General features: G+C 44.3%; 1 protein-coding gene across 1 annotated transcript in view; it reads left to right on the forward strand.

The window, feature by feature from the left end:
• LOC104921405 (latent-transforming growth factor beta-binding protein 2) overlaps positions 1–18,523 on the forward strand; it is an 80,985-nt gene that overhangs the window by 48,326 nt on the left and 14,136 nt on the right. The window contains exons 10-31 of the mRNA XM_019273079.2: positions 2,079–2,201; positions 2,287–2,451; positions 3,942–4,286; positions 5,115–5,134; positions 5,373–5,409; positions 5,882–5,947; positions 6,806–6,931; positions 7,412–7,540; positions 7,741–7,860; positions 8,160–8,279; positions 10,807–10,926; positions 11,124–11,246; positions 11,360–11,485; positions 11,577–11,702; positions 11,910–12,035; positions 12,213–12,338; positions 12,832–12,957; positions 13,922–14,047; positions 14,294–14,410; positions 14,564–14,686; positions 16,416–16,538; positions 17,189–17,317. Of these exons, the coding sequence (XP_019128624.2) occupies positions 2,079–2,201; positions 2,287–2,451; positions 3,942–4,286; positions 5,115–5,134; positions 5,373–5,409; positions 5,882–5,947; positions 6,806–6,931; positions 7,412–7,540; positions 7,741–7,860; positions 8,160–8,279; positions 10,807–10,926; positions 11,124–11,246; positions 11,360–11,485; positions 11,577–11,702; positions 11,910–12,035; positions 12,213–12,338; positions 12,832–12,957; positions 13,922–14,047; positions 14,294–14,410; positions 14,564–14,686; positions 16,416–16,538; positions 17,189–17,317 (2,742 nt within the window). The remainder of the gene's footprint in view (positions 1–2,078; positions 2,202–2,286; positions 2,452–3,941; positions 4,287–5,114; positions 5,135–5,372; positions 5,410–5,881; positions 5,948–6,805; positions 6,932–7,411; positions 7,541–7,740; positions 7,861–8,159; positions 8,280–10,806; positions 10,927–11,123; positions 11,247–11,359; positions 11,486–11,576; positions 11,703–11,909; positions 12,036–12,212; positions 12,339–12,831; positions 12,958–13,921; positions 14,048–14,293; positions 14,411–14,563; positions 14,687–16,415; positions 16,539–17,188; positions 17,318–18,523) is intronic.

Consider the following 18,523-nt stretch of genomic DNA (forward strand, 5'->3'; position numbering starts at 1 on the left):
AACATTGACATTTGACATTTATCTGCCGGGGTCAACAAGTCGAGAATTCATATATTAGGTTATACAGTACAGTAGGAATTTGTCTGTGAAAACGTACTTTTCCCAGTAATAGCTGCTTTGGCTGTATTTTAAGAATGTTCATTCCCTCTATGCACATATGTTTCTAAATGGATGCATTTTTGGCCCCATAAATTATGTCTGGTTTGAGACTTCCACCGTAGTCATAAGGTACTCCCTTTGGCCATAACAGCCAATACATATTAGGAAAGCAGTGCTGCCAATTTCCTTCACAGTGTCCATAAATAATTCTGCTGATGTTTATTTCAATCTCAGTTTTTCCAGAAGGTAACAGTGGGCAAGGTCAAGTTAGGTCGCAGCAGACTGGTTGACACTCACTGCAGATTTTAGAAACTCATTGGATGCATTTCAGTGATCAATATCTATCATTAGTCAATAAAAACAATTATATAAAATGGATTCACACCGCAAAATAGATGTTGAGATTAGTGCTGGTCAGGACAGGTTGTCATGAAAGTCAGTTTCAATCCTGATCAACTCACCAGCAGACTGTAACAATAGCACTAATCTCAGACTCAACCGAACCATGGATTAAAGACCCCATGTGATGAAGGCTGAGCCCAACACTGACCTGAACTCTGACCAGATAGCATGCTGCTTAAACTAGTACCCGCAATACCTGCAAACAGAATATTGTTGTTAACTAGCTCCTTAGAGCATGAATATCAACACAGGCAGCCATAACATCTGTGGTCTGCTTCATTGTCTTCACAGTACGTACCTCATCCTTACTCATCTAAACAGGTCGCTTTTGCTAACAGACGTGTTTACATTGTCATAACATAGAGGCTGGAAGCTTTGTCAGTATAAGGCCAGCTTCAGTTTTAGAGCTAGTCCTTCCTAAGAGAGAGACGGAGTGTGTGTGTGTGTGTGTGTGTGTGTGTGTGTGTGTGTGTGTGTGTGTGTGTGTGTGTGTGTGTGTGTGTGTGTGTGTGTGTGTGCGAGAGAGAGAGAAATGCAAAGACAAGCGGAAAAACAAAAGTGCAACAGAGATAGAAAAGAAGAAACAACAACAAACAACACAAAGAACATTGAGACATTCCCTGGATTTACTTCAGTCCACACAATTTATCAACCTCAATCCCTTATAAACTCACTTTTTCCAGCAGGCAGAAAAACAACAAAACAAGAGCAGATTAATTAGAATTGGGAAAATCTGTGGTGGCAGGCTGTCGGGTTTCAATCGTCAAAGCAATAGGAAAAGACCTAATGATGTTCTCTTTGTTTAACACGGTAGAACAACAAACTTTGCCTGGTCCCAATGTGATTTCATGACTAAGCACCTGAAATATGTCCCCCTTTGCTTCTGGCTGGCGCATTAACTGGCTAGCTTGCCTTCATTTGGCTTAATGGCTCAGGAGCTGTTGGAGCAGTAAGCAAACTCCACTGGCCACTGTATCGCTCCAGCACATGGTTCAGGCCAGATGGAGAGGAAAAACCTCTTTATGACTTTTACTCATTGACGTAGGCTCAGGATGCTGTGACCCACATTGGACACTATAAAGGAAAGATGCTGAGGAGGATAATAATCTAAAACATTCTGCTATTTCCTCTGTGTCTGCCTGACTATCCAGATTTTGAAGTCAGGCTTACCACAGCTATGATAGTTTCTTGCATTAAGAAGGATACTGTACATGATTGAGTGTACTTCGCTTTACAGTGAAATTTATTGTGCATCTTTCCCTCGTGTCATTATTTATACAACTGTAAAATACGAAAGTTTCCATATTTTATTACCTCCTAGCAGCTGGTGGTTTTGACTACATAATCTATATCTTTGTCACCTTACTAGGTGTAATAGATTTCTAAAGCCTTACATCATCTCTGCTGGTCTGCAAGCATGAAATCTCTGTATGCACCCCAAATCTCAAATATCAGTGTAGGTTTAGTGGGAGTTCAAAATAAATTTCTTGTCAGAGCAAAAAACATGACTTCATAATATTTCCATAATCAGGACATGTACTAGATACTCCATGACTGACGTACTGCATATTTCGCAGACATCAACGAGTGCCTGTTGCCTGGGATCTGTAAGAATGCTGAATGTCTCAACACCAAAGGAAGCTACAGGTGCATGTGTAAACCAGGCTTCATGTTAGACCCTGAAAGCAAGCACTGTGTCTGTAAGTATGAGCCATTTTTCATTGAATCATAACACATCATTGGATTGCATTGGAGTTTGATGGATGTATCAACTTTTCTCTCCAGCGGACAAAGCTGTGTCCAACCAGAAGGGATTCTGCTATCGATCACTATCAGCAGGCACATGCTCTCTACCGCTTGCTCAACAGATCACCAAGCAGATCTGCTGCTGCAGCCGGGTGGGCAAGGCCTGGGGAGCTGGGTGTGATCGCTGTCCTTTACCAGGATCAGGTACAGCCACCAAATGAAATCCTGTACTGCTGCTGCATACCTCCCAAATTCCCCTCTTACACTCAAATTCAAGACCGATCGTGTCGTCCATCTGCAAGCTTAACCTTCCATTTCTGGTTTTAGTGTACTTGCTGAAAAACAATTTGCTGTGTTAAATGCTTTTGCAGATATAAAATGTCACATGTAATCTTATGTAACGGCTATCGACGGCAGAGAAAGTGCAGGCAAAGTATATTTACCACTCAGTCACCATTGTGCTCTTTGCCAGGCTTGTAAAGAAGTTCAAAATAACCAAATGTGTTTGGAGTGGAAAAGGACCAAAAACATAACAGTTTTCATATTTTGGAGGCTACATAATAGTGGGAGTCAGCCTTGTGTTATCACTCCCATCCTCAGAGAGAAACCCCACTAATAGGCCGGCAAAGCTTCACAGCAGAAATAAATAGCTTGGCCAAGTGAAACATGGGAAGTAGTTGTCATCTTCTTTTTTTCCGTACCGATCTAATCTTCAAAGTCTCTGAGAGAAACAGGCTGGTTTTATGGAGTGTCTGTACTGGCCAGTGATTCATGGGGATTGTCATAGATCAGATATCACAGACAGAGACCTCCATGGTGCAGCTCAGCCAGGACTGACACAGTGCACAGACACACAGCCTCTGATTATTTCGGACGCTGGCTTTTGTATGGCCTGACAAGCTGTTAGAGCCGTGTTCTGAGTGAAGAACAGGGCCATTACTTGTGACTTGGTAACAGGAGCCTGTTGACTTTCATTCCATATTTACTCCTGTTCCTCTGATGTGGCTCCTGATCATATATAGCCCCATTTCCCTCCACTTTAAATTCATCATTCAGTAGCCTATCATATCCACGTTTCCTGCATTTACGCAAGCATTTGCAGCGACCACATATCTGTCATTACTCATATCTCTATTCCAGACTCTTTTGGCGTAGAATTGCTGGTTTCAGGTCAGGTAGGGGACACAGTGCTTCTCACTTGTAATGGATTCACCATCGCTGAGGTTTGTTGGGCTCCGACACAAAGAGGTGCAGTCTCCCTGCTATTATTTAGCTAGCCAATCCTCCATTACCCTCTCACTCACACACCTCTACACCAAAGAGTTCAAAGGTCAGTCAGTATTACATGATCCTCTACTTCCCCCACTGGCATGGCTGTGTCTGCTTGAGTGTGCAGATATCCCCAATCTTTCCAAATCCCCTTCGCCGGTAGCAGTCTGTGACAGCTGTCACTAGCCTGCCAGCTAACTAGTTCTGCAAAAATAGACAAAACCCGAGCCCCTCGTTCACAGCACACAGTCCAGCACGGCATGCTCAACATAACAGTATTACACGGATGGCTTATAGCATTGCTATGAACATTAGACAGAAATATGAGCAGCAATTATACTCTGGCAGCATTTTATGTCAGCTTTAGGAGTCTGAGAGGAGGATACAGAGGTGATGTTCATTGTCATGTGTTTCTTCCCCTGCAGATCATTTCAAGGAGATCTGCCCAGCCGGTCACGGATATACCTACTCACTCTCTGATGTACAGTTTTCTGTGAGACATCTGGGTGAAGATGATCTACAGAGCACAGGTTTGTCATGGGAGGAGCAGCCTCCATCCTCCCACCCTTCACTGCTGCTGCCTATCGGACCACAACACCCCAGCTACCCACAGACGCCACAAATACCCCAATACCCTGTGTACCCTGAGACACCACATGTACCACAACATCCCGAGTACCCTGAGACGCCACCACCCGGGCACCCTCTGACTCCACAGCAGCCTCACCATCCGTCTCAGCCAGACAGAGAGACACCAAAACAGCCAGAAGGTGAGAATAAAGTGTTTGGTACGTTCAGACACTGCCAAGTTGATTTTAACGTCGTAAATGTTTACTCTGAATGGTAAAGAGATGAGCTGCTGATGAATGTTTTGTACATTTTATACACTGAGGCCTCAGAGTTATCAAAACATGGTAACCGCTTGCATATTTTTACCACAAGCCATGACATACACAATGCAAGACAGCCAAGTGATACACAATACGATTTTTTCTTTTTGTCTGTGGGATGTAAAATGGATTAACTTTTTTTTGTGAGAATCCAAACATCAACAGGATGTTTTGATCTCTATAAATAAATGTCTCGATCTCCCATCGAACATATTCAAAGTAGTACTCATGTCCCCCATTCATCAAAGTGAAACCCCTCTGAGCGTCACAGCAGCGCACACAAGTAATCCACATTGGCCATACATCTAAATCCCCAGGATTTTCTGTAAATGTATCCTCCTGATTTAATGCTTGTGAGATACTTTATTGGCAAACCTGCGACATCTTGATTTATATGAGGAGACAATTCTGTAAATATTTAGGGATTTTAGTCTTCATTATCAGAGATATCTATTTCCTTGTCCCTCTTTGCATTTTTCCTTGGCCAGTAGTCTGCGCTGCTTTTTCTGATATAACACTCTCTGTTAGGCTTGGAAGATGAATGTGCCGTAAGCTTTGTTTTATGAGAAATAAAGACCTCCAAAGCTGCAAGTCAAGTGCCTAAGGAGAACGTGGGTTGTTGTATATGTTGTGTGTAGTCTGTAATGGTACTAATGCGAACAGAATGTCAACTTTTGCTACTGATAAACTTTTCCTCTTTTCCTGCAGATGTGGAAATTCTGAGCCCGGTAAGTTCTCCCTCTCTGTCAACCTCCTGGCATGTACTTTTGAAATGTTTATCGTAGAACGATATGCTCTAGCTATCTCAGCTGGAGGGTTTGGTATGATTATATAACTTATTCAGACCACATTTTGGTAGATACACAGACCTAATTAGCACTGACTATGACTGCAAAGGCAGACATGCTATATGAACATGAATATGGTGATGAAATGTAACCAAAGTAATATTTGTTTGATTTCTAGCCAGCTGTTGTGACTGACTCACCTCAGAAATATCCAGGTATTTTTTTTTTCCTTCTTGGCTTTACACATACAGATCATACAATACTACTTGTTCAACCTCAACACTGTAGTTTAATGCTTCCTGCCGTTTGATTTAGCATCTCCAAGCTCGAGGGTCAATACTTGTTTCAGTCAGGCACAAACACATGACGTGTTTTCTATAAATTGCTCACTCCGGCACAGCGGTGGCAGTCTCAATCCTCGTCTGCTCTGCCATCACGCCAGTGAAAACATTGACATTCAAGTCTGAAGTTTGACTACATTCATTGAGTCTAATTGATTTATTTTGGTCATTGTGCTGTTTTTAGCCTGGAGCAAAGAGTAGATCATTTTTATGTAGCAGCCCAGTGAGTGACAGCTGAGGCAGTAGTGGTTGGGAAAACAAGCAGTTTCTCGTTTAGATTGCAGAGAATGAAAATTTACTGTGTCACAGTGTTAGTGGTTCACCAAGTCTCGATCCCTCTTCACAGAGACTTCTCCAGACTCCTCCATCATCGACCTGACGCCAGATTTAACCCACACGCACTCAGCCACAGGTACAATATACATTATAATACATGTATTAAACACAGGGGCTCTTTTGAAACACTATCTCAAATCACCAAGGCCTGATGACAGGTGGGTATGGAGCTGTGGAATGACCAAGAGCTGCATGGAGCTTAATTTTTCATATTTTATGCTCTCAGTCAACTGCTGGCAGACAGCAGTACATCTCATAAGTCAAAGTTAAGCCAAGCAAAGTTTGTATTAAGCTTTTATTTGACCCCTTTTCTCAGAGCCAATTTGGCTTGAAGATGCCGTGCTGCACAGAGGGTGAGAGGGCAAGAAACCAAGAAAGAGTGTGCCTCTTGTAAGAGGAAGCTGTTCTCTAAGTGGACAGAGGCCAGATTTATGACAAATGGAATGAGAGCAGAAGACAGGGTTAAAGTATGTTTTGGGTGACAGAGAGAGAGTGAGAGGAAGAGCAACAGGGAGATAAAGGAAGTGGGGATCTGATAGAAAAAGATCTACTGTAGTGTTTTGTTTTTTTCCTCCTTAGCTAGACACAGGGGCCCTGTTCAGTGTCTCTGTTGCACCAAAGTCCATTTGGACAGGGAAAAGACAAGAACAACAGTAATGTCAGGCTCTACTGTGCATGACCTGTTTCTCGTCGACCCCTTTGTAAGAGCTCCATACCACCTGTTAGAACACTACAGCTCTGTAAAAACCTGTTCTCTCATCCAAGACCCCACCTATAAAACAGCAAGACGGGTTCCCATGGAAAACAACATGTGGTAGTGGAATGCCGTTTGTATTTTTTTTACAGCATCTGTAATGTTACATAACCCCCGGTCAAAAATATTCTTGTCCACTCTCTGGGTAATGACTGTGCACATCTCTGTGGCTTTTCATAGGTATTGACAAGTGTGCCACCACCCCCACCATATGTGGCCACGGGAAATGTATTCCTGTGCAGACTGGCTACACCTGCCAGTGCGAGCCAGGATTCAAGCTCAGTGCACTGCAGACCAACTGCATCGGTAAGCAACGATGGGGGAGGGATGGAGTAGCACAGGGGTAACAGTGGGTCACTCAGAGAGAAGGAGGAGCGGACAAACACACAGACACCAGAGGCTCCCAGAGGCTCTGTATATCATCATTTCTGCACAAGCAAGTCCTCAGCACCAAACATTACACGGCACAGAAGCCTTGAGAAATGAAGCGAGCCAAAATGAAAGGAATCCGTTTGTTTATGTTGACCTGTTCCGTGATGCCTGACAACAGTGCACAGGCCATCCAAAGAGCTGCCACGGTGCTGTGATCCCTTACCTCACGGTGAAGGCCTTGGCCTCTGCTCTGCCTCGACTGGGCTCAGGCCCATCACCGAGGAATGCCTGTGTAGCAAAGGCTCTCCAGAGTCAGGGTTTGGAAAGTGAACAGTCTCCGCTGGTGAAATGGATCTGCAATTTAACACTGCATTCAGTCTCTTCTGTACTGTCTTTCTCCGTCTCCCATTGCAGACGTGAATGAGTGTGACGAGGACCCATGCGAAGGGAAGGGCCGCTGTATAAACAACTATGGCTCCTATTCCTGTCACTGCTACAGCGGCTACAGCCAGGTGATCACCCAGAACAGGAAGTTCTGTCAAGGTGAGACACACCTTAAATGACAGCAAGAGACATAATGTTTCCAATGGATAAAAGCCACCACAGGCTACACTCTGTTGGGGCGCCGCGAGTTCTTGTCTGTCAGCGCTGTTCATTTAAAAAGCATCCTGCCTTAATTAATGCTGTGGAACACAATAGTCACTTTCTTTTCCGTTCTCCTTGGTTTTCATTCAAACTGGCAGACATTAATGAGTGCAGCATGCCCCACAAGTGCCAGAATGGTAAATGCGTCAACACAGAAGGATCTTACACCTGTGAATGCAACGGTGGCTACGCCAAGTCTTGGAGAGACCTATGCGAAGGTGACATGCATGCACAAGCACCTACGCACACATAATCAAGTTCACATACCAGCAGAATCCTATCCAGACCTATTTGTTTGCAGCCATGAGTTAATGTGTATCCTGGTAACAAAATACATGTATTTTCCTCGAGTTGAAGCCAGGAAGAAAACTATGTTAATTTAGTAACAGAGGGATTGTGTGCTTGTATGTGTTACCATTTGTCATCTTACACCCTGACTCCTCCATGCGTGCGCACATTGTTTTATTAACAACTAATTCAAATGATTATTTCCACGTCCCACCTTCTCCCTGAGCAGATGTAGATGAGTGCAGAGATCCCAGCTCCTGTCCCAACGGTGTCTGCGTCAACACTCTTGGCTCCTTCCAGTGCCAGGGTTGTGGCCCAGGTTTTAGGCCTGCCGATGACAGATGTGTGGGTAAGGCAACCCGGCACCCCGTCATAGCAGAGCACCACCAACACCACTACCCAAACTGCTGAGGGTGTTTTCTGACCACTGCATGGAAATAAGCTGGGTTTCCCTCTTACACTGTAAAAGCTTCATGTATTAGGTAACATTTACGTAGGCGAAGCTACCGCTCCAGGTTGGCGTTACCAAAAATGACAGAGGCGGTATGGCAATAAGCCATGCCATTAATGACTTCCTGACAGCTTATGATGCTTGTAAATAACACAAGCAAAATTAGTTTTGCTGAATTGGGTCACTCCCGACTGCTGATGTGCATGGAAATTAGATAAAATAAATTGTATTTTATGCTTCAGAAGACTTATATTGGATGTTTTATGTCCAGTGTGGATCACTACTGGGCCCACACGACAGCCCAAAACCACAGTGATGATGGCTATATTGCACAACCTTCTGCCCTGTCTCTCCATCCAGAGTTTCCACTTACGATATATCAACTTCTCCACCCAGCAGCCTCTGCAATATTGTTTAAACACATTCACTATGTTATTGCTGATCTTTCGATATCACTGGCCCCCGTAAAAAGATTGTTTATAATACTTCAATTTGGGAGAGTCCAAATATTTTTTCTTGGCCACAACCTTGAACAAACAGCATATTATTGTTGGAGAGCTCTGGCCACTGTACTGTTGGACCCAGTTGAGGCCAGCGAGGCTTTATTACCACTGCCGTGCTAGGTGAGAGCACCAAGCAGTCACGGGAGATGTATGAGAGGGTCTAAGGGTCAATTACCCGCTGCGAAGAGGTCCCGACACGCAAACAAATTCTCTCACTCAGCCATAGCGTTATCTGTGTTCTGCTGTAAAACTCTTACTGCGGATTATTAGATTTGAATACACAAATGGCCAACAAACTACATTCGGTCTATGTTGTGTTTAAACTCACTAGCAGCTCCCAACCTTGGGAGTTATGTAAGAATCTGACTGGTGTTAATTACCACACCCCATCTCTATGACCTTACACCCCTCTAATTTGTTTGGAAACCTAAGCTCTTGGAGGGAGTATTCCAGAAATGCGCAAATCGAAAAGGTCAAGTGAGGATTGAAAACATGGAAGTTAACTTTAGTAGTGATTTGGAGTTTTTTTCTAATCGATTTCTCAGTGAGTCTGATGCCTTTGTTTAAAATATCATGATTTCCCTGCCTCCAAAGAAAACACCACATCAGCTGCTCTCTGTTTGTGTGTTCACTAATATTATTCATTCTGTGTAAATCTGTGGTGTATAAATAGTAACTGAGAGGAATACTGTAAATGAGGGATAACATTAGAGGTAAATATTTTCACTCTAAATGTCCACACAGGCAGCACTAACAGGCCCTCAGTATATGTCTGCCGCTGTGGGAGTCACATAAAACAGGCAACATGAGCGCTGGGTTCCAGTATTCGCTTCAGTCAATTGACAGTAGCACAGTGGTTTGGGCCCAATTGGCCGAATCATGGATAAGCCTAATTGCTGGTGTGATAGAGAAAACAGCTCCATTCCCTTGTCAGGGCTTATCGTGGAGGCCTGAGAGATGCCGGATGATTAAAGAAACAAAGCAACGGGCCACACTGACAGACGTCTGGCAGTGCCCATGGCTAGGCAAACAAAACCCAGTCTGTGCGTTCACTGTGAAAGCTCTCTGTTTCGGCATCTCTATCACCTCTCAGTAGCGTCCTCTCTCCACCTCCTTTGCAGAAAAATACTTTTCCTTCCTCTCCCCCCTTTTCCCTTCTTTTTATGTCTTACGCTCACAGAGATTCTCTTCCCACCCCTTCACCTAACCTGAAAAATTGCCATTGTTAACACTTGATAAACTGCACTATAAAACATTATTCTTGCATGAGCTTTTCCACAAATACAATTCCTGGGTAAACTGTTCGGGCTCACGGAGTGGAAAAGATAGTAAAAGTCCTTTCTGAATGAGGTTATGATCTGTGCACTGATGTAATTTAATGACTGCTGTTTTTCACTCATTTTGCAAATTGTGCTCAAATCCTTTTTCCTTTTACTGCCGTACTAGGATGTGTACTATGACCCTTATTTAGTATATTTATAGGTATTTTTTGTATCTTATTGTTGTTTTTCCTGCTGCAGTATGTTCCCATGCATCTTATATTCAAGCTTCAATCACAAAAAGTTACACATTTTCTTAATTACCTTTAGTACTTGTGCCTTTTGTTTGTGGTTTTTATAGATTTAAAAATACAGCCCGAAAAATGTAATAGTTAGCTTTTTCTGTGAAGACTTTATTGGAACTACTTTCTACAACAAAAATAGTACCTAAGAAAATGTTGCTGTTGTTTTAAATGTTAAGCACCACAACTGAAATTATTTATTTATTTTCATTGTATTGGGGTAGTGAAGAAAAAGGAAACCTGCATGTCTAGATACTACTAGAGGTAGAGTAAGTGAGAATTTAAATTTGGGTGAACTTTAATCACACAGTGTAATTGTGGCACACCTCCTTCTCATATGTGTCCTGTCTTCTGTCCTCAGATGTGAACGAGTGCTTGAACCAAACAGTGTGCGGCCGTGGTAGGTGTGTCAACACCGAGGGCTCCTATTGGTGCAACTGTTTCCAAGGATACAAACTCTCACTGGACAATGTCTGCCAAGGTATCTGTCAGTCAGAAGCTCAGACAGACATTACTAACATCTCATATCAAAGTAACAGCTCTGTGAATAGTTCTCCACAGTGCTACTACAGAAGCCTCGCGGCACCATTCAGGGTTTATGAAAAGGCTGTAAAGAGTTAGCGGTTGTCTTTATTTTCTCAGGCCCACTTTTTTCTTCCTCTGTATCCTCCCCTCCAGATGTGGATGAGTGCGTGCTCCCTGGAGTCTGTCTCCATGGCCGCTGTGTCAATCTGGACGGCACTCATAAATGCACCTGTAACCATGGTTACCAAGTCACCTCAGACAGCAAAGACTGCGAAGGTCTGCAAAGGATTATCTAGAGCTGTTGGGTGTAACTCACCACTGCATACTTCTCAGCTCGTGGCACACTCATGACAGCAGAATAATGCCTGCAAATTATTTCTTTTTGCTAGATGTCAACGAGTGTGAAACTGGTAATGTGTGCCCCGTGGGAATTTGCATCAACACCGCAGGTTCCTACACTTGTCAGAACTGCAGGCCTGGGTTTGGACCGTCTGCTGATGGACTGAGATGTGAAGGTGTGTAATCGGCTGATTTTCTTTCTTTTTTTTTTTTTGACGATGATTCGTCTGCCAAGTTGTGGTGACTTTGGTTCCTTTTTGTTTCCAGATGTGAATGAGTGTTCCCAGGGTGACCTCTGTCTTGGTGGGGTGTGTGCCAACACGGAGGGATCCTACACCTGTACCAGATGTAAGGCTGGCTACAGAGTGTCCCAGGACCGGCAGAGGTGTGAAGGTAAATCCAATCTCCAGCTGTGCTCCTCATTCAGTAAAAACCATTAGTCCTGTAACAACTGTTAAAGAATTTCTCGACACAACTGGGCAGTCTGTCAGCTCACCATTAAAACTTCTTTGCAGTGTAGCTGAATTCCCTCCACATAGTATTCAGTATTTATATTGATGTCCGTGCATGTCTGTGCTTGCTGTGTGTGTATTTGCCCAGATATTGACGAATGCCAGTCCCCGTCTACCTGTGCCAACGGGATCTGTCTAAACTCGGAAGGCTCTTACACCTGTGAGAACTGCCCTACAGGATACAGAGTTTCATATGACGGGGAGCTCTGTGACGGTGAGTTCAATTCAACAAAACTCTCCTTAATTAACTCCTGCATCACAGCACATGTATATCGAATTCAGTCTGAAAGAACCAACGTGGGAAGAGTTATTGGTTCTTTGCTATTGGGTGTTTTTCTAGTCTGTAGAGACCTGCATTGAATATCTAACAGACTGTGTTGTTTCACACCAGATATCGATGAGTGTGCACTGCCCACTACATGCCCTCAGGGAACATGTACAAACACACCGGGTTCCTACACATGTATCATCTGTCAACCTGGTTTCAGAGTGTCTGAGGATGGACAACAGTGCGATGGTGAGGTTTTTCTCTGTGTTTGTGCAGGAATGTGCTTTTGTTATGTTTGTATACTTCAACACAGGTGTGTGTAGCTTCCACCTCTATTCAAACATGCCTGACCTTGCCCTAATATACAACAGAGTCGCGACTGAGGGTGAATGTGCCAGCTGGTTCAGGATGTATGTAAACAGCACCAGGTGTGACAGGCTTTGACCCCATCATCTGAGCTCAAAATCCTAAAATACTCCTTCTAGACATCACATCATAGCTGGATCTTGGACCCCTCCGTCTCTGGCACCGCTTATCTGATCCTTGCTCAACACAATGAGACACCAGCCCTCAAATAGAACAAAATGATGTCAGGCCAATGTCCTGCAGATAGCTCAGCTAAAAAGATAGAGGTGTCGACATGTGTAATTCCTAGTTCCAGTGATTACCGATCTAACTGATTACAACTGCCGAGCCAGAGATGGTAATCTGTGCTATGATGTGTCCATGTTTTCATGTCCAGATGTGGATGAGTGCTTGTTGGCGAACATGTGCCCGGGCCAGCTATGCTTGAACACCCCAGGATCCTACACCTGCAGGAGCTGTGGAGTCGGCCTGCAACTGTCGGAGGATGGTTACGGCTGTGAGGGTAAAACTACCTCTGTGTTTATCTACCTGCTTGGAACAGTCTGTCACTTTAGAAAACATTGGAACAAAATTACAGTAAACGACAGTAAAAACGAAATGAATTAGACCCAGGGCATGATTACAGAAAATCTTTACACTACTCAGTAATTTGTCATGACATGATTTATGAGATCAATGCAGTGAAATGGCTGCTTTGACGAATCCAGGGAGGTTAAATCTGTCATGACTTCATGGGAAGCAGAAAAGGAATGATTATTTAAACGGATTCAAACATGGCCTCAGTTAGTCATATATACTGCTGTGTGTTTTTGAATAGAAGTGTGGATCTAACCCAGGAGGAAGATCCCCCACCGATATGTGTCTTTGCGCTGGGAAAAAGTTTTACAAAACAAGCCAAAGTCCAAGTCGGCCTCTGATAGGATTTTAATGGATGCCTCTGATGCCATGGAAAATATTAAGGGCTTAATTTGAAATGAAGTCAACCACTCCCCTGCCTTCACGTACTGCGGCGGGCTCGCCCTGATGAACTCGCTCTGTTCACCCAAAGGCAAAACGGAGCCGTCTCAATCACTTAACAATGGCCTACACTATTTTCTCCATAAGAAACACAATCCACACGGGCTCAAGGAATTTCCAGTGATCACATAACAGCGAGCCAGTGACTGTTTGTAGATACAGTAATTATACGCCACCTGTAATAGCTTGCTATTTTGGATTTGATGACCGTCCCACATACTTATCCTTCCACCCTTTTTAATAAAACACTGTCAGTGCGATCTAATAAAGAGGGCTTTGCTTACTGTATGTTAGGCTCAGTCACACTCAGCCATTAATAATTTTTAACAGATAACTGTGAACGATCAAAAAATGGACACTAGAGGTCCTTTGCTTAAGCTAATAACCTATAACTAACCTTTTCTTCATCTTCTTCTTATCCGTCTTCATCATCTTCTTCTTCTTCTTAGATATCGACGAGTGCCAGACCCCAGGTGTGTGCCCCACGGGTGTTTGCACCAACACAGAGGGCTCCTTCACCTGCATGGCCTGTGACCCAGGCTTCACAGTGGCACCCAACGGCCTCTCATGTGACGGTGGGTGGTTCACTCTGGTCACCACAATTTATGAATCCTGTGCGCTCATTTTCACAGTCATCCGTATGACCTACCGTACTATGAATAAGTCATTACTTGCTGATGCAGATGATGCATGACTTTTCTGACATTCTCACTGTGGTCTGGAACAAGACTTGGGCAACCATGAGGTGAGCCCCGGTGATTTAGAGATGGTGTGAATATGTCATGCTGATGACGTCTGTTCGTGTATGTGTGTCAGTACAGATGTGAATGAATGTGAGGACAACAGCCTGTGCCTGGGAGGCAAATGCACCAACAACATTGGTTCCTATAGCTGCTCCTGCCCCGCTGGGTTGGAGCTGGTGGATGGGATTTGCAGAGGTACACACACACAGACTTTCACATTCAAACACACACAATCAGCGTCATCTGACACATGAAATATGTCATTAGTGGTTAACCGTTTCTTGTGGCTTACCTCATGTTGCCATCTTGACACAGCTGTGTGTGTATTTTTGCGCCTGTGTGTGACAGATATCAATGAATGTTTAACCATGGGGATCTGTGAAGAAGGAAACTGTCTGAACACCGAGGGCTCCTACACATGCATCTGTCCTAAGGGATATACCACCATTGATGGAAGGCCTGGCTGCCAAGGTACAGTAACAAACTGCCGCAAGAGCACTAATAGTAATGGGAAATTATTTTTCACATTTTATGGGCTTCGCGTAATCGGGTGTGGCAGTGTCAAAATTGGAGAAAGTTGGTAATAATGTAATAATGGTTTTTAGATCATATTGCTCAAGTCCTTGTTGGCTTGCACAACTTTCTTCACTTCACTTACAGGCAGGCTGCTGACAGTATTCTCACCATACTATGTACTGGGTGCTGTGGCTATGCCTGGGACCCCTGGCATGGGTGCTTAGGCCAGCCTTTCTGTGTAATGGGCCATGGCCTCATCAACTGTCTCAGCTCAGTTGTTCGCCGCTCGGACATCAGTTTGATGTTATTCCAGCCGCACCCAGTGACCCAGTGGTCATAGCGATGGGAAAAGAAAATGTAGCCTGATCATCAGCTAAGGAGGGCTTTTCTTTTCAACAAAATGGAGCATTTGCTGTCAAAATACATGATATAAGTTTGGCAAGGACGTCCGAATTGGATCAGTGTTATTTTTTGGTGTGTCTTGCAAGAATTGTAAGAGGCGAAGTGAAGTAAAAGGCAGGTTGTCTGGCAGTGAAATAATAAATTCTGTCGTGATGTGAAGCAGGTAGCTTTCGATCTATGGGTTTGACAGTCCTCGGTCAGGGACATTCTTCCACTGAGGCTTTGGCCTTGGGGCAGCCTAGATATCGTCCACAGGCTCAGAGTAAACTGCCCGGCCGGCATCAGGTACTTTGGCTGCCCGCCACACCAAATACCGGCCTCTAATTATCTCTATAAATCAGCAGTTGTCATATATTTTCTTGCAGTCTGCCATTGTGTGTACAGTGCTGACACAATAAAAGCCAGACCCCTCTGACATGAGCCTGCAGTAAGAGGTGAAGGGAGGATGAGGGTATGTGAGTTTATGGGAATGAAAGATGGCTTTAGTCAGGTGAGGCCAAAATGATGCTTGGCCTTGACCAGACCAGCCTTTCAGCAAAAACAGAACACATACAGAATGTAATAAAGGACTGACAGCAGAATGGAAAACATCTAAATTCAATCCAAATCAACAGGTTTTGTCATAGCCTCGCTGTGCCTTTCGATAAAGGCTTTGAAGTCGTTGAATTAATTCCAAAGCTATCCAGTCACAGCATATTTATGTGTTTACTTAAAGTCTGGAATATTGGGTTTTTTTCTCCCTATCTTTGCAAATGGGTGTTTACCTTGTCGTCTCTGAAACATTCATCTGATTATCAAAGGCTGGAAAAGGAAGGCTTTTCCCCAGCGATGAAATTCCCTCTGGTTTCCTGCCTTCCCCCCCCCCACCTTTTACCCCAGGTCCAAGTACCTTACAAGTTATGTTGTAATGCTACAATTATCCACCAATCTTCAGCTAATCAAGCATGTCACATCCATTATTAATTTTTACGAGTGGGAGGCAAATGTTCTCAGCCTGAAAAGCTGAGGTGGATGTATTTTTTTTCTCCCTTTGTTTCCTGTTTGCCAGTATACTGCTAAGTGCTCCAAATGACCAATGCATCTTGTGCTCAGACAAGCGCTTGATTACACATTCTTTCTCTGAGACTTATGAAAAGAAGGGGTGTTCCCAGTGGACATAATGAAGACGGAGCATATAGGGCGATATTTCGTGTTAATCAATATGTAATAAATCTTAACCCACCCTTTCTCCAATTATCTCTCCTAATCTGTCCTCCTTTCTTTCCCCTTCTCGCTGCCTTAGATGTGGATGAATGCAGTAAAGATAATGTTTGCATCCGGGGCCGCTGTGCCAACACCGATGGCTCTTTCTTGTGCTTGTGTGAGGTTGGCTTCAAGTACAACGCTGACACAGCTGACTGTGAAGGTAAGACAAAATAAAACTTCCCATGTGATGCCATGTTTTATACGTCAGAGTGATTTTTGACCCCAAATCACTGCCCTAAGGTTTCCACTCTCTGAGTAAACCAACATGTCAGCATTAGCTGTTTGATCGTCACGCTACATTTAGGTTTAAGCATACCCAGTATAGCACAGTTTGCTATGATTGATTATCTATAGTCAGTGGGGACTAGGCTCCAGTAAAAGTGTCCAAGCCTGGCTTAGAGGCTTTCCTCCATGTCCTCAGGACTGAGGGGTGCCTGGATTACATGGCTGGAGCGCTGAACTCCCTCTCCCCTGGGGGAAGTATGAATGACCCCATTGTGAGCAGGAGGTGTTTCTCCCTCTGGAACGTCTCCCTTTAGCTCCTTCACAAGTTCTTTGGTTGCTGTGATAATATTGTTCTTGGCCATTCCTGTAGCCTGCTGCGTTTACTGAGGACAGCTACACCACAGGCCTCCTGGCCGACTCCTGCTGCACAGCCATTACACTGGAAGCAGAGGAGCAGTGGAGGGAATATGAGTGTGCGTGCGGGGGCGTATGTGTCCATGTTAATGTCTGATTGCACATGTGGTTGCGCTTGTGCCTCTGTTTGTCAGTTACTAACCATCTCTCTCTCTCTCTCTCTCTGTACAGACCAGAATGAGTGCAAGGACTTTGGAAGCTCAGTGTGTGGTACCTGGCGCTGCGAGAACACCATCGGCTCCTACCGGTGCTTCATGGGCTGCCAGCCTGGCCTCGAGGGAGAAGACGCCACAGACTGTGGTTAGTGGTCAAACCATGTATAGTTATAGCTCATTATGTTGAGAAAAAACAGGCAGATTTTGAGGCTTACTTCCTTTAGACTGAAGCAAAAGACGTATGTATGACCTATTTTTGTACTATACATGTACCCCTAACTTTGACTGTAGTTAAAGATAGCAGAGAGCGTAGCCTCAAATCAACTCAACACTCTACATGCTCTCCAGGACTTTCCCTCTGTGCATAGATAATGATATGCATTTGCCATGCAGACACAAAGAGGCTGATATGAATCAAAAGCTATCAGGTACTCAAGGTCTTCCTGCACAAGAGGCCATGGGGGAGATGAGGAGAAATGGCCCCTGAAATTGGGGCACTTAAGAAAGAGGAGTGCACTGTGATTGGAGGCGGTGTGTGAGGCCAGAGGCTGATAATGGTTTCTTCCACCTGACAACAGAGCTAATAGAGTGCCTCTGGCAAAGACACAAGACGAAACTTGATCAGTGCGTCTTTTGAGAGGGGATAAGATTGTTAGGCGGCTTTCCCTCTCCGATGGAGGAGCCCAGTCACCTGGGTTGACTGGCTAGGTTTGCACTTATGCTACATCTGGGCCCAACAGCTGGCCAACAACAACGCACACATGTCCATGACCTCTGTAATACATGCAGCCTTCTGTGTTTACTGGCAAGATTAGACACCTAGGGCTTGGGATATTGATGTGGTTTGTTGCACAAGGATTTGAGTTTATTACTCTTTATTTTGTAGCACAGCATTGCTGGTCTGTGTTGCTCTCTAGTCTAGTTTATGAGGACTGCAAGAGACAAAAACAAATAAAGGCCAAATATTTTCCTCATATTAAGGCAGAATCCAAACAGTCACCGGAGAGTGACAGGCAAAGAGGGGAAAAGCAGTCTGAGAGCATCACATTGGAATGATGTGTTGGACTACAGATGGAAGCTGTGTGTGTGTGTGTGTGAGTGTGGGTTTTTGCATCCTCGCTCGTGTGTTTGTATTAGAGAAAGAGATCCAGAGACTGTAACCGTTATAGAGATACACTCGGATTGCGGCACGGCTTCACATATTCTCATGACCCTGAGTTTTTATTGGACTATCAACAGATGGAGATCTGGGGGGAATATGCTGCTACAGTGCTGATCAGTGACAGATCAGACCTACGCCCCCTCCATCACCCTGATCCCGGCTACGTGTGGCTGCCTCCTCACGGCACTT

The sequence above is a fragment of the Larimichthys crocea genome, chromosome XXIV (genome assembly GCF_000972845.2).
Source record: "Larimichthys crocea isolate SSNF chromosome XXIV, L_crocea_2.0, whole genome shotgun sequence".
NCBI lineage: Eukaryota > Metazoa > Chordata > Actinopteri > Sciaenidae > Larimichthys > Larimichthys crocea.